The sequence below is a fragment of the Lactuca virosa genome, chromosome 2 (genome assembly GCF_052849685.1).
Source record: "Lactuca virosa cultivar CGN04683 chromosome 2, Lactuca_virosa_CGN04683_v6, whole genome shotgun sequence".
In the NCBI taxonomy this organism is placed as follows: domain Eukaryota; kingdom Viridiplantae; phylum Streptophyta; class Magnoliopsida; order Asterales; family Asteraceae; genus Lactuca; species Lactuca virosa.
Window position 1 is genome coordinate 230,866,883 of NC_136427.1, and position 15,622 is coordinate 230,882,504.

At 34.7% G+C, this 15,622-nt stretch overlaps 1 protein-coding gene across 1 annotated transcript; it reads right to left on the reverse strand.

Annotated features, from left to right (window-relative positions):
* Nucleotides 1-1,259: 1,259 nt before the first annotated feature.
* On the reverse strand, nt 1,260-3,666 carry LOC145160387 (glucan endo-1,3-beta-D-glucosidase-like). Its single transcript, XM_079079553.1, has one exon. The coding sequence runs from the start codon at nt 3,594-3,596 to the stop codon at nt 1,440-1,442; it is 2,157 nt and encodes a 718-aa protein (XP_078935679.1). The 5' UTR covers nt 3,597-3,666; the 3' UTR covers nt 1,260-1,439.
* Between the last annotated feature and the right edge of the window lie 11,956 nt (nt 3,667-15,622).

Consider the following 15,622-nt stretch of genomic DNA (forward strand, 5'->3'; position numbering starts at 1 on the left):
GTACGAGGGCGTACTCAACCAGCTTGACTTTTTGACTTTTTGACTTTGACCTTTGACCTGGGGTTTGACCAAGTTTGACCTTGGGGCATTTTGGGTATTTTGACTTGTAGTTTGAATTTAGGTTACTGTTTGTCGTATAGGTGACCTGTAGAGTTGGAATTTGGAGCAATGTTCTTTTCTGCTATCTTTTCAGACTGTGAGGTGAGTTTTCCTCACTGTACTTGTGGGTCGAAGCCAACAATGTCGGCCCAGTAGATTATTTATCCTGTTTTAGGATGTTGCTATTCTGTAGTGATCTGATGAGATCTGCATGTTTATCTGTTTGCTGTTATATATTTATTTGTTGCATATATCGACATAGTGTAGTTTGGGTTAAGGCTGCACTGCTTTGTGCTATCGGCCAACAAACCCGGTGGCAATCCAATCGGGAGATTGTGGGCCAGTGACAATCCAATCGGGAGATTGTGGGCCAGAGTGGCAATCTAACTGTGAGGTTGTGGGCCAGGGTAATCCAGTCGGGAGACTGTGGACCCAACATGCATTTTGTATATTTGTTTGGTTGTGTGTGGTATTTGGGGGAACTCACTAAGCTTTGACTTACAGTTTAAGTTTTATGTTTCAGGTACTTCAGATGATCGAGACAAGGCGAATGCTTGATCGTGCACATCCTTCAGTTTTTATGAGATTTGATTTTGGGATATACTCTGATTTGTGATTTTGACTTTTGGAAACTAAGTTTTGTATGGTTTGATTTTGAAAAATAAAAATTTTACTTTGATTTTTGGAATGTTTCAAATATTACCATAATTAAATGTTAATTACATTTATTATGGAGATTATTAATATATTTCACATTTAATTATGACAATATTTCTCATAATAAATGAATTTCATATTTAACTATGATAATATTTGTGATAATTAATGATTGTTATATGTGCCTTTAGGACACATTAGAAAATCTCACATTTTATTTATTAGATAGTATAGATAGATATAGATATAGATTAGGATTCCCGCTAATTGTTTTTTTTCTTTTTTCTTTTTGCTAACTTGTTGAATAAAATCTTTAGTGGTTCAAATAAAAAAAATGGTTACCTTTGATTATGTGATTATTTAGTACTGTATTTAATATTCCACATAATAATTTTAAAAACACTAATATTGCAGGTAGGTTCATCAACAGTTGGTTATGTCATTCAGATTATTTCATGTCGCATGATGATTTTCATTAAAGCACGCCTAAATAGACAAGTAAGAACATCAATTGTTCAATTTTATTCATGAAAATGTATGTATACACTCTACATTGACTTTCTCTAATGAAAATACAATGAAAAAGATATCACATATTGAGCTTGAGAACAAATATTACTATGGATCGCAAGAAAAAACATTTGATATAGAGACATTAGACGTGTATGCATCGCCCAACCATTTCAGTGACAATAACGACCAAACCAACAATGTCTACCACCATCTTCACCAGAATCATCATCCCTGCTGAAGATCCACCACAACAAATTAGTCAGTGAATTCCCATCATCATATCCAGTCAAACTCCTCATCTTTTCAAGAGCAATCTGCTTCTCATAAACCCCTTCCAACGCATACGCAAATCCCTTCCACCCTTCTCCAACACCCTCCCTCTCCAAAGCAGGCAAAGTCCACTCCACAAGCTGCCTCACAAATCTCACATCAGAGAACAAAACCTCTGTGATCGGCAACAATGGTAGAACTTGAATCCCTAGCCTACATTCTTTCCACTCAGCTGGAGCAAACCATAGCCCACTGTCTCTTTTGTTTGCCCAAAGAACTCCCACAACTCTGTTCTCCTTTGTGAAATCTGCAGCATAAATTGTGTCGTCTTCTCTTACATGCCACCATGTTTGAGAAGCATGAATCTCCATGGCTGTAAGCAAAGATCCAACTGCAACAAGATGTGTGTCTCCATAAGCTAGACCCATTAAAGCAGCAGAGTAATACGCGTTTACAGCTTCACTTGTGCTTTCTTGATTCCTTCCGTCTGCAAATTCGGTCAATCCAGATGCCCATGAGTGTAGCTTCCACAAATCAAAGCATCTCAAACGGGGATACTTTGAATTTCCACCTCTACCCAGTGTCATGAAATCTGCCATTAAAGAGTATGCTTGAGCTCTATATTTTCTTCCCCAAATTGGATCTATCTTCGCTAGAACAGCAATTCCATAAAGAAAGTACCCGATGTGAAAATGGTGATCGTTGTAAACCCCGAAACCAAAATCTGCACCTGTATCTGTGGATCCTTGTTTGGTTATAATTCCACCCCAAGATTTATCATACAGAAACGCATTGCTACCAAAGGTTCCATTTAACCATGGTTCAATTGTATCCTTCAAATACTTTCGGATTTTGGGGATTACATCAAGATAACAGACTTCTTCAGCTATCAATGCTAACCTGGCTGCCCTTGCCACCAATTTCCCAAAAAAGTATGATGATGTGGTCTCTATAGCAGTTGAATTCAAACCCTCGACATCTTTCACAAGAGCATCAATGATTTGAGGATATGATTCTTGTTTAACTCCTTTGATTGAATGCCAGGTTATAGAAACGGGGTCAGTTTCCAACACCCATGAATCTCCAATAACACCCACAAGATCACCATCCATACTCCTGTATTTAAAATCATCAACAACTTTAACTGAACAGTTATCAAGAAGACGAAGATGGAGAGGGTTTGCTAACATTAACAGATCCCCCCAACCTTTCTTCTCAAATTTATATTCAACACAAAATGGTTTTGTAAACACGGCATGGCCAGAAACCGGATAACAAGAACTGAATCTATCAAGAACGGATTCGAATTCAGAATCCGGGTTTGGCAATATAGCGATGCGTATTATACCACAAAACTTATCGGATGAAATGGTGGATACATCATGGGTCAAACTGATGGGCGTTGACGAATACAGAACCCATGTTTGACCATTATTCAGATTGATCTTGTACTTGGTTTTAGAAGAATTGGGAACAAAATCAAGAATTGCGTGGATAGTCGAAATGGATAATGCGACATTTTGCAATACTTGGCATGTCAAGAAGGGGCTGCCTCTAACGAGAAAGAATCTCAAACTGGGTTGAATGTCCAAAGTGACGCTGAGATCATTGAAGGAAGATATGGTATGGGTTTGATTCGGATTCGGGTTATTCAAAACCGATATGGTAAGATCAGCTGTAAAAATTTGATATGTGAAAGCAGTGTTGGAAAACAGCGATGGGTAAGAGAGAGAAAGTGAGGATAGAGAGGATTTGATAAGATACGGGTGGATGTATTCGGGTTGATCGCCATTTTTGAGGACAAAGTTTTGAAAAAATGAGTTTGTGGGGAGAGGGGATGAGAGGAGGTTAGGCGAGAAGAAAGAGGAGGGGTCAGGTAGGACGGTGGACAAGGTTTCCGGGAAGGTGAAAGGGCGGATCGAGTTACGGTTCATGGCGGCGGGTGGTGGTTCAAGTGGAAGAGATGAATTAAAATGCCGTGTGGTGTGGGTTTTATAAAGGTTTTCTTCAAGGTTTTGATGACCATTCTTACTTCGCTGAACTTTCTTCAACGCCATATTGGAGTGGGCTAAGTTTCCAACTAAAAGAATTAAATAAAACACATAAAAATAAAGAAAATTGGTAGAAATAAATACCATTGTATCAAAATTTACGACTTATCCAAAAGGACATTTACAAAGAAAGTTGTCCGCTTTTATAGATACTTTCAGAATACGTATATTAATAATTTAATTAATTAATATTGCTCAGGACCCTACAAGCGACCTGCTGTAACCATGACATTAAATGAATATATAAATCATAAATAATGGTAGGAAACAGTTACAGAAGTATAACTTTACAATTTTGTAAAATAATTTATTCTTACGAGGTTTTTCCTTCAAAAAACAATTACAGAATTGTAGGAAAAATTAGATAAACTCAAGTCAATAAATTAATCTTTAATCAAACATTCTATCAATTGTTATTGCGAATATCATCTATTATTGACATATTTGATCCAAAACGTGGTAAATTATGGCTAAAAACATGGATTAAATATGTTAATTGACGAAATTATTTAATCAATAAACAGTAATCGTTGTAATTGACGAGAATATGAAAAATTGGCAATCATATTTTTTCATTTGTTAACTCTATGCTTTTTCACTCATATTATTTAGATATTATTTAGAATGTTTTATAAAACGTTTAAGAGAGTGCTTGTGAAATGACATTGTTTATATAAAATGATTTTAAAAAAATAGAGTAAATTACACGAATGGTCTCTATGGTTTAGAATGTTTTATAAAACCTTTAAGAGAGTGCTTGTGAATTGACATTGTTACGCACTTGGTCCCTGTGTTGCTTAAAAATACTATTTTGAGCTTGATTTTTTAATTTATTTAAATAAACACACCCCAACCCCACCACCTCACCTTACCTTATCTACCCCACCATTTTTCTCTATTTAAATAATAGTTTTTTAGGTAAGACATGGACCAAACGCGTAACAAAAACAAATAGTAAGGACCAAGCGCGTAACAAAAACAAACAGTATGGACTTTCCGAGTTAAAAAATAAGTTACAGACCAAACGTACAAATTATCCTAAACCATAGGGACCATTCGTGTAATTTACTCAAAAAAATAATATATGCTTTTATCAGTTTAACTGGTGTTAAAATGAAATTAAAAAAATATATTTTGATTAGTTTATCCTGTACCAAAACGTAATAAGTTAATAAATTAAATTTTAGTGTTTAGCAAATTGTATTTATAGTTGTGATAAAGAAATCTTATCGAAAACTCTTTAAATAAGTTGACAGGTAAGAAATAACTAACTTATGAAAAACTCATTATTTAAGTCAATAAATACTTATAAAATCTTTCTTACCAACACTTAAAACTCATTATGCTATGCGTCAAACCACAATAAATCAATCAACACTTCAAATAATCAATTATAAACACCTATTAAAAATAGGATAATGAAGTAGTCCAACTGAATCAATATAACAATTAAAAAGACTATCAAGTATTTTTTTTTTTTTTAAGCAAATGATAATTAAGTAATCAAATTGAATCAAACATAACAATTAAAAAAGCCTTCAAGTCTTTTTTGTTAAGCAAATGATAATTATGTAATCAATTTGAATAAAATATAACAACTAATACGGCTATCAAGTCTTTATTGTTAAGCAACCCCATGATGGTATTGATCGAATGCGGGAGAAAGTTTAGTAAGATTTGACTATTAATTGTTTAACTTAAAACACAGAGCAAAATAAAAAATAGAGTAAATTTCTAACTTAAAACACATGGCAAAATAAAAAATAGAGTAAATTTCTTGGTTTCAGGGGAAAATGCTTTTATTAACATTTGAGACTTTTAAAATGAGATTCGTTATCAATAATTCGTTATGATTTTGGTGTCTCAAAATTTAAAATTGCATTTTTCTTTTTCTTACTTTCTTCAAGGGTTTGATGACCTACCCTTCCCTTCTTACATTGGTAGAAAACTCAGCCCCAACGTCTTATTGATTAACCATAGGATTCCCCTTAAAATGGCACATCCGCTAATCCCCCCTAAATCATATACATCATAGGATTCCCCTTGTTTCTCGTTCGTAGGAGTTATTTTATATGTGAGCGTTGTTCTTCAACAGATTTGACAAATTGTTGCTAAAACTAAGATGTGGGCTCAATGAATATAGCATTTGGAAGTTTAGTTGGAAGTGTAAGTATTACAGGCACACTGGTCTCTCTATTCATAGAACATTATAAAGCATCAAATAGAATTTTAAACAATTATATAAACTTAAAAAATGAAATATGTATAATCAAACCTAATGAAACTGCTCAAATATAAATTTAAACAATTATATAAACTGAAAATATGAAATATGTATAATCAAACCTCGTGAAACTGCGTGTGCAAGTCAACATATTCACTAGCAACAAATAAATGATCTAAATTATGATCGGATCACCTATGATATTGGAAAGGGCGGTTGTAGTTGGAGTGTTGTGATCAAACAGAATATGGTGTCCTACTGTTCTATCACAAAAGACATAAAAAGGTGGATACGAAACCAAAGTATCTTGTGTAGAATCTAACACTTATATGATGTCATTAACAGGACGGCTCAACCAGTTTGGGGACTCTAAGCGAACCAAAAAGTTGGGGCCATTTGACCTTTAATATACATAATGTTATAAACCGTCCTTTTTTATCCGGGCTTGGGATCGACAATAATAATCTAATTTTTTTTTAAATTGCAGAGTTAAAAAAAATATTATGTTTTCGTCTTTTGTGAAATGCTTGCAAGTGTATATGCATGTTTTAGCCACTTCATGTGTCCTAATTCATCATCTTCAAGTTTAGCCACATGAACAATCTGATACAACTTTCAATGTAAGACAAACCGACACAGCCTTCATAGCCAAACTCTTGAAAATGTGAATTGAGGTGATTCAAAAGCTTTTCTCAAATACATAAATATACATACAATTCTGCAAGTGTACTTGGAAGTCAGAGGAAAATAATCAGTACACTCAACATTTTGTAGTCCTTAAGGAATAACCTTTCTAATTAATGTGGGAAGAAAAATATTGGATGTTCTACAACTTCTCCACCAGAAGTAGAAGCTTCTAGCAAATTTGTTTGATCCACCACAGTAGTACAAGACTTGTCAGATCTCCAATGATCAAAGTCTCAAGATGAGGGATACTGTCATGTTACGGATTTTGAATAAAAAAACTAAGTCTTTAAGATTTAGAATCTGCAAGGATTGAAGGAAATACCTCCTACTTCCCTGCTTGACACGGTGAGTCAAATGTAAAACTCAAAATTTTAAACAATTCCAAACACTTCACACTTGAGCTGCCCCTGGATGACAAACATGAAAAAATTATAAGTTATTGAAACATTTAGAAATCTATGAACAATTCTCTAATTTCAAACTTGTATATCTATATTCATATATGTATACAGATTACAGAGAATCAGAGATTTCAGTTTCTAAAACCATATTTTCTTCAACCAAAGTTTTAAAATATGATTATTCTTGATACAACAATCAGTCAATCAACTATATTTGATGCAATGATGTTGTATTATACTCCTAAAGATAGTGTATTTGAAACATAAAAACTAAAAAGATAAAATATTGTTGTTCTTACAATCGACAATCGTGAATCGTCAAATCTCAATTGAAAATCAGAGAATGGACCGAGAAGAAGAATAAAGAAGTTGTTGGCTACGTTTCAGACTTTCACTCTTTCACTTAATCAGTTTTTAAGAATTGAAATTGGAAGGACAGGGGAGACGCCAAGAATGAAGAAGAACACTGAAATCGAATCGTCGCTTCATTGATTATGGAAACTTGGTTTACAACTAACAATCTATACTAAAAATTGGGGTCCTTTACAATTGGGGGCCCTAAGCCCTTGCTTACTTTAATACAAGGTAAGTTCGGCCCTGGCCATTAATCTCATCATGTAAACATGAAAGAAGCATGTCAACACAATGATGTGATCACTTCCTCTTCTTGTAATAACTAGGGATTCAAATCACCATCACATATGATAAAACAACAAACAAGCAATATCACGTTCGCACGTCAAGTGTGATAGAAACATGAAAGTTATTTTTGCGAATGTAGAATTAGGATAGTGGAGGCAGGGAAGGAAGGAGTTAATGTTTTGGATCTACAAGTGAACGACGGGGGAACTCGAGGTTGAGATGTGTGACAACCGTCAAAAATTCGATTCGGTTCTAGATTTGACTAAACTTAGTTGCACGTATAGGCACGACACATATTAAACTTAGTAATTAGAAGCTAAGTTATAACCTACTAGAAACTTGGAAACAGATAGAAACAATGGATGGTGTACTTAGATTTCACCTTGATATGTGAATTCTACATCTACTAAGCTGTAGTGACTATCCATATTTGGATCACTCTTTGACTCGAACAACATTTCATGAATCATATACACACATCATGCACTTGACCTAGAAGTGGAAGTTAGTTCAAAGTCTCATAGAAACTTAAGTCAAATTTGAAGACTAGGACTAGTATACTTGATTCCTCAATTTCGCTTGAATCTCGGAATCACTACATAGAATGCCAATAAACCGATAAAAATAAATTACAAACATTATTTATAACTATAAAAGAGTTATAATACCATAAGATAATTTAAAGTCTCAAATATTCTATTTATTTTGATATTCAAAGTTTATTAAACTCCAAAACCCTAAAAGCCCTAAAAACTCATATTTATAAACTTTAACCTTAAAAATCCTATAAAAACAATTATGAACCTTATGATATTATCTTATCATAATAATTATTATGAAATAAAATTCAATGAAAAATAAAGATTTAGTTATTAACATTTACCCTTGATTTATAAGTCAAAAATCAAGAGTTTTATGCATAAAAACTAGGTTAAGGTGCACATTTTATAAAAAGTTGGATATTTTTATAAAAGATTTGAATTTTTATAAAAGAAACAAGAGAGAGAGAGCCTCTCCTCCCCTAAAATCGGATCCCTCTCTCCCCATATCTCTCTCACACTCTCATTCTCCAACACACACACATCTCTCTTCTTTCTCTCTCTAGAAAACTCTCTCTACCTTCTCTCTACTTTTTCTCTCCAAACACCACTCCATTCTCTCTTCCTCCCTCTAAGAACCAAGAAATTTTCCAGAAAACAAACCCAAGAACACTCCTCAAACTCGAAATCTTCATCATCTTGTGGTATTCTTGAAGGTAAAATCGATTTCTACTTCACTTTTCCTTCAAGTTTTGCTCTTTTTCTTACACTTTCTCCTTCTTCATCTTCTTAAAACTTGTTTTCTTTTTGTTAAAATGGTTTTTACAACATGATGGATGTGTTTTAACACCATGCATGTATGATAAACAAGGTTGCATGTTCATGATCTTAGTGCAAAAATCGATTTTAAGGATTAAAACATCAAACTCAAGTTAAGAGTTTTTTAGAAACAAAATTTTGTTCATAAATGCATGTATACATTTTGATAAGTTTTAATCTTTTGATCTCTGGAAACATGACTAAAATATGAGTTTATCATGATATATTTAAAATACTTGAAAAGATTTACTCAAGGAAATGATGAAAACCCACTTTTCTAACCAATCATCATGCATGCAATCTGCCAGATTTCTTTACCTGACTTTAAACTGTCATATCTCACTCATTTCTTAGCCAAAATTCGTGATTCTTTTTCTGAAATATAATATTTTGAGTTAGCTTTCAAACCCATCTGACCTTACTGGAAAATTCTAATATTTCGATTTTTACCAATTTTTACAAAACTGTTGCTCAAACAGCACTTTCCTTATGAACATTTGTTTTGTGTTGCATGTTCAAAGGACTTATTCATCACTAAAAATCATTCAAAAATTATTTTAAACTCTTAATATCATTTATTAATAGGAACAAAAAGATCTTGATTCAAAAGTCTTTGTAACATGTTGCAAAAATTGTCAAAGTAACATCAATAATCTTTACATAAATCACAAGAACCAAGTTTTCTCTATACATTTTATTGAGCCTTTAGGCATGGTTTTCAACATCAAAAATAAGAAAACAATTTTTCATTGTTGTTAAATTGTATGAAGATGCATTCTGGAAATTTTCAGCTCAATATATATTTTCTTTATTTTTATATGAAAATAATAAGAAAATAGAGTGTTAAATCATATAAAATACTTACACTAGTAAATAAATTCTGGAAAAATTCGTGGATGATTCTTTAAGTTAATAAACATCTCCCATGAAGTTTCAATGACTTTTGTTACTGTTTAACATGGTTTTGAATTTTCTTTTTGTTTAGCTCCAATAAATCATAAAACTACTTTAGACAAGTTGAAAAGGCTGTATAACAATTTTCGCAGCTTCTACCAGAGGTATAAGACTTAGAAAAATATTTTCAGAATTTTTCATAATGTATTCCTTTTTTTCCCCGATTTTGGTATTTATAATGGACTAAAAATAGAAAAAATAGTTCTGCTCATCCAAAATTCATGCAAATTTACCAGAACACCTTATAGTACATTAGGAGGCTACATAAAAATTTTGATGATTTTTCTCTTCTGTATACTATTTTTCTCCTATTTTCTAAGATTAAATACACTTAAATACACAAAATCGGATTTCAGTATATAAAAACCACATTTGGTATTTTTCCCAGATTATTTACTTTGAAAATGAAGTGTACAAAAATTTTGGTAATTTACTTTAACTGTTTAATAATTATTCTCCAATTAATGATTATTTAAGAGGATAAAACAAAGAAAAATAGAAAGACTAATTGAAAAATATCTTTTATATTTTTCACAGCTTCTAAATGTATAATAAAAGTGTTACAAAAATTTTGGGCAATTTTGGAAATTGTATTAGAATAAATGCTCAAAAATCATAAAATTGGGTTAAACAGTTTAGAAATCAATTTTTATATTTTTCCCAGCTTAATAATGTTTAATAACAGTAATACAAAAAGTTTGGGTAATTTTGGAAACTGATTTCTATTTTTCATGAATTTGTATCTATTTAGAGAATTAAATATATGAAAAATGGTTATACATATTCATACTCCATGAAAATTTATCTAGAAGTCTTTTAGTACATTTAGAACCAAAATCTGAAGTTTGGTAATTTTTATTAACTGTTTAGTATTTTTCAAGATTTTATGGTTATTCAAGAAACTAAAATCGTGAAAAATAGTCAGACAAATCAAAAATTCAAGAAAATTTATCTTGAGGTCTTTCACTTCAATTAAAACTGAAATGCAAACTTTGGGAAATTTTAGAACTAAATTAATTTAGTTTTTGAATATTTAATCATTGGAACACCTCTTAAATTGTTAAATATTAGCATTTCAATAATGGAAAATTTCCACTTAAATTGTTATATAACAATTGATTCATTGAAATTTAATTTTCACAGAAAAATGTTTGTAACTTATCAATATTAAATTTTGACACAATATTGACATAATTATATTGTAGTAGTAAGTATACTAGTGTTAGATTTCGATTAGAGACTCACTAGCGAATACCATTATTGTAGGAATCGATAGTGGTACAAGTGGAACTTAGCTCAAGGCATCATTTGCATCATCTCAATGCATATTGTGAGTATTCACGCACTCCCCTATTTTCAGTTTTTATGTTTTGGGGTGGAAAAGCATGTCCCGAAAAACTATTATTTTAATGTTGTATTTAAATTGATTTGTATCAAACATGATTGTTATTTTATTGCTATGTCTCTCTATGTATGTCTATGCAACACGGAACATGAGAACTTATCGTACTAAGGCCCTTCCCTTATCTCTAACCATTAACTCTTTGAGCCAATGGTCATTATGGATAGCGCTATTAGGAATTGACAACTCCTCACTCGCCCTATTGCTGGAGTGCATGATACCATATTCATCTATGGAACGATAAGCATAGATCTTGATAGGGCTTCAGTCATAGGTTTGGTTGAGACTCATTGTTTGCTCATACACATACAAACTCGTTTCTCGTTATAGCAATAAACTTGTTATTAATTATAGCAATGAACTTTGTTTCTCATTACAACAACGAACTTTTATTACTGAAAACTTATATACATGTTTTAGCAATGAAATTGTTTGCTCCTTGTAGCAACGAAATTGATTGCTCATTTTAGCAATGAAACTTGTTTACTCGTTTGAGTAACGAACTTTATCTTCCATGAGAATATGAATGTTGCATCTTATTTGGGCAACATACTTTATCTCTCATGATGACAAAGAACTTTGTTTTTACAAACTTATTTACTCGTTTTAACAATATACTTTTATTATTGGAAACTTTTATCAAAACTTTGATTTCAATTCATGGAACCAATATTATTTTGTTTATCTGTGAGTACTCACCAACTATTTTTATAGTTGACGCTCGTTTTACATGCTTTTTCAGGAATCATCGAGTAAGTGGCACTTAGGGACACTTCACTTTTAGGAGCATTCGTATGTGTTGTATTTCAATTTACATTGTAATTTCTTTTAAAAGTTGTTCAAACCCATTGTAAAATTGTAATGATTTTAATACTATGGTTGGTGTTGTCTTTTAACTTTTGCTATGAAACCCTTTATACTGCCACGCCTCGTGTTTCCGCTTTAGCGGGGTGTGACAAGATGCGGGAGCACTACCCCGAGTTATTCACAGCATCAAACTCAGAGGATGAAGTCTGATTCAAATAGGGGAGAATTGTAACACCCAAATCCAGAGGTAATTCAAAATTCTAATTTCTGGCATTTTAAGGTTTACCAAGGCGTGAGGGGGAGGCACCACGACATGGCAATCTCCCCCCACGCCGTGGAAAATCGAGAAGCATCGCGGGTCATTTTTAAGCCGCCACGGTGTGACAGTATATGGCCACGACGTGGCAGCTGGCAAATGACAAAACCCTATTTCTGAGTTTTGCTCCCTATTTAAAGGAATGAGGAGGCTAGGATTTGCTCACGCTCAGCCTCCACCAGCCTCTTTTATACCTGAGAAAACCCTAACCCCCCTCCTCCTTTGTTTAAGCCTTGTTTTGGTGCTCTTTAAAGCCATTGAAGGAAGAAATAAGAAGAAGTGAGCTAAGTTCTATCAAGCAACTCTCCTTTTTAATCTTGAGCACATTTCTGGAATCTTATGACCCGTAGAGCCAGTAGTTGGAGCAAGATTCAGTTATGTTATCTTTTTGTCATTGAGGTGAGTTTCATCATTGTACTCATGGGTCGAATGCACCAATATCGGCCCACTAGGTTATGTATCCTAGTATATGGGATGTTACTATGCTATAGCGATTTGTAGATCTATATGATTATCTATGTTATATGATTTATCTATTGCATATGTCGACATAGTGCGGTATGCGTTGAGGCTTTACCATTATGTGCGTAAGCCAACAGACCGAAGCATTCCAGTCCGATGACTGATTGGGCCGAGGCAATCCAGTCTGATGACTGTGGGTCGGGGGTAATCCAGCCCAATGGTTATGGACCCAAGGGTAATCCAGTCTTGTAACATCGCAAAAACTTCAGACAAAAAATTTCATTTTTAATTCATTCCAAAACATCCAGTAATTGTGTCAAAACAATCAAAAGTGTATCATAGTGGCATAATATTAGAGTACAAATCCCACAATCATATAATACAGAAAACATGGGCGAATACGGTGCGATCAAGTCGGGCCCTTCCCTTTCGAGTTGGAAGTACCTGAAACATAACTGAAAATTGTAACCAAAAAGCTTAGTGAGCTCCCCCAAAATACCACATACCATATATGCATAACAGTCAAACATAACTGGGTGTATTTCACCCTTTCGGTATCTTTCACCCGGTACTGGGTCTATTTCACCCCCTTCGGTATCTTTCAATAGGTACTGGGTCTATTTCACACCCTTCGGTATCTTTCAACATGTATTGGGTCTATTTCACCCCCTTCGGTATCTTTCAACCGGTACTGGGTCTATTTCACCAGTACAACTAAACATACAATCATATCAACGCAAGTCGCGAAGACAACATGCATAAATAGACATAACATGAAATTGTCACGAAGACAACTATCATCCTACTAACATAATCTAGTGGGCCGACATTGGTGCCTTCGATCCACGAGTACAGTGTAGGAAACTCACCTCAGACTAAAGATATCAAATCACACTCGGGTTGCCGAATCGTGAAGTCCTCTCACTAAATCACAAATAAAAGAACCCTAATTAGCAATTAGGTCAATAACCCTACCCGAGAGTCTAAATCCTGAACGTCGGCTTTAAGGGTAAAAAGGCTTCTTAATCCTTGCCTTCTTGGGCTAACAAACCAAGGCCCAAATCCAAACTAGCCCAAAGCCCGAAAGATATTTCATGCCCACTGTGGGCCAAAGAGCTCCAAGATGGCCTAAGGCCCATAAATGATCCAATACCATAAAAAGGTCTAAGGCCCAAACTCAACAAAGCAAGAGGCCAAATAAACTCGAACCCAAAAAGTCCAAAAGCCCATAGACGGTCGTATGTGCGGCGTACCTGGCTCGTATGCCCGACGTACGTGGCTGATCTAGAATCGGGGGTGTTGGCCCAGTACGCGCGGCGTACTCAGGAGTACGTCTGACGTACTGGTCAGATAGCCAAATCCTCTCCAAATGACTTAACTCATTAAGCTTATGACGTCCAAACTTCAATTCAATATCAGAACAAGGTCTTAAACCATAAAGTTGAATACTTTAAGCTTTTGCGTAACACTCAAAATCAGGTAATCATTCTTTTCCCTTTTAAATGAAGTAATTTTGCATAAATGGTCCCTTTTTGTACCCTGGGTATACTTAAGTGTACGCTTAGCGTACTATGGAGGAAGGACCGCGAAGGAGCATCGCGTACGCGGGGCGTACGTGATGGTACGTCGGGCGTATGTGGCTGATGGACAAACCCTAAATTTCAGACTTGTGACCTATTTAATCATCCTGAACTCATTTGAGCATCACCTTAGCCAGCCTCCATCACTATCAATCGTCCCTAAAACCCTAAAATCATTAGTGTGTGTTTCTTGAGCTTGTGAGTGCCTTTAATACCATCTTCTTGGTGTGTTAGCTAAAAGGCAGTAGATGAAACAACCTTGAACGTGGAAAGAGCTTCTGGACCTTGCATTTAGAGCAGCTTAGGAAGCTTGAGGAGGTAAAAATCTTTCTCCTTGGTTATCATTGTCATTTCTAGAGCTAGGGTTTTCTATGTAGTCCCTTTTTTGAGTTCATGAATCATTTCTTGGGAGTTTGAACAACTCTAGGGATTATGGATGGTAGATCTGAGGTCCTTTAGCTCGTCCATGACATAAAAATGCAGACTTGTTGGTTGTTTTAGCCCTATGCATGAGTTAAGACCCCGGGAAAGGTCTTAATGGGTTGTAAAAGGTTTTTGGGAGCATATGGGGCATGCAAAGGCATAAAGTTGCCAACTTTAGGCCTTAGGACTCTTCAACCGACCTAGATCTGAGTTTGGAACGTAAGGTCTTCATGCATTGAGTACTTAATGAAGAACGTGCTTATTCTGTTTGTACGATGGGCGTACCAACCTGTACAATGCGCGTACAGTCAAGAGCTCAGTACGCTGGGCGTACTTCTGAGGAGCGTCGGGCGTGCACTCAGCTGTGAGATTTGGGCTTCGGTGGACTTATGGACTGTTTGGACTTCACTTTACTTTTGGTCCTGGACCGTAGGATGACATTGGGCCTTAGGAATCTCTTTGGGTTTTTGGTGTTTGGATTGGGCCTCTTTGGGGCATGAGGCCCATTATAGTTTGGGCTTGGATTTTGGGCCCATTGTTGTAACTAGGCTTTTGGGCTTGAATGGTGGGACAAAGTTTATGATGTTGGACCCTTAGCTGAATTTGTGTCATATATCTAATTAGGTTAATTTGTATATTTATACTGTTAGAGATTTGGAATGCTAGTCGAGCTGTATCGTGTTCAGCGTACTAAGGTGAGTCGTCTCATCATACCAATGGGTCGAAGGCACCAATGTCGGCCCATCACCCGATGTGTAGCGAGTAGTTGGTATGCA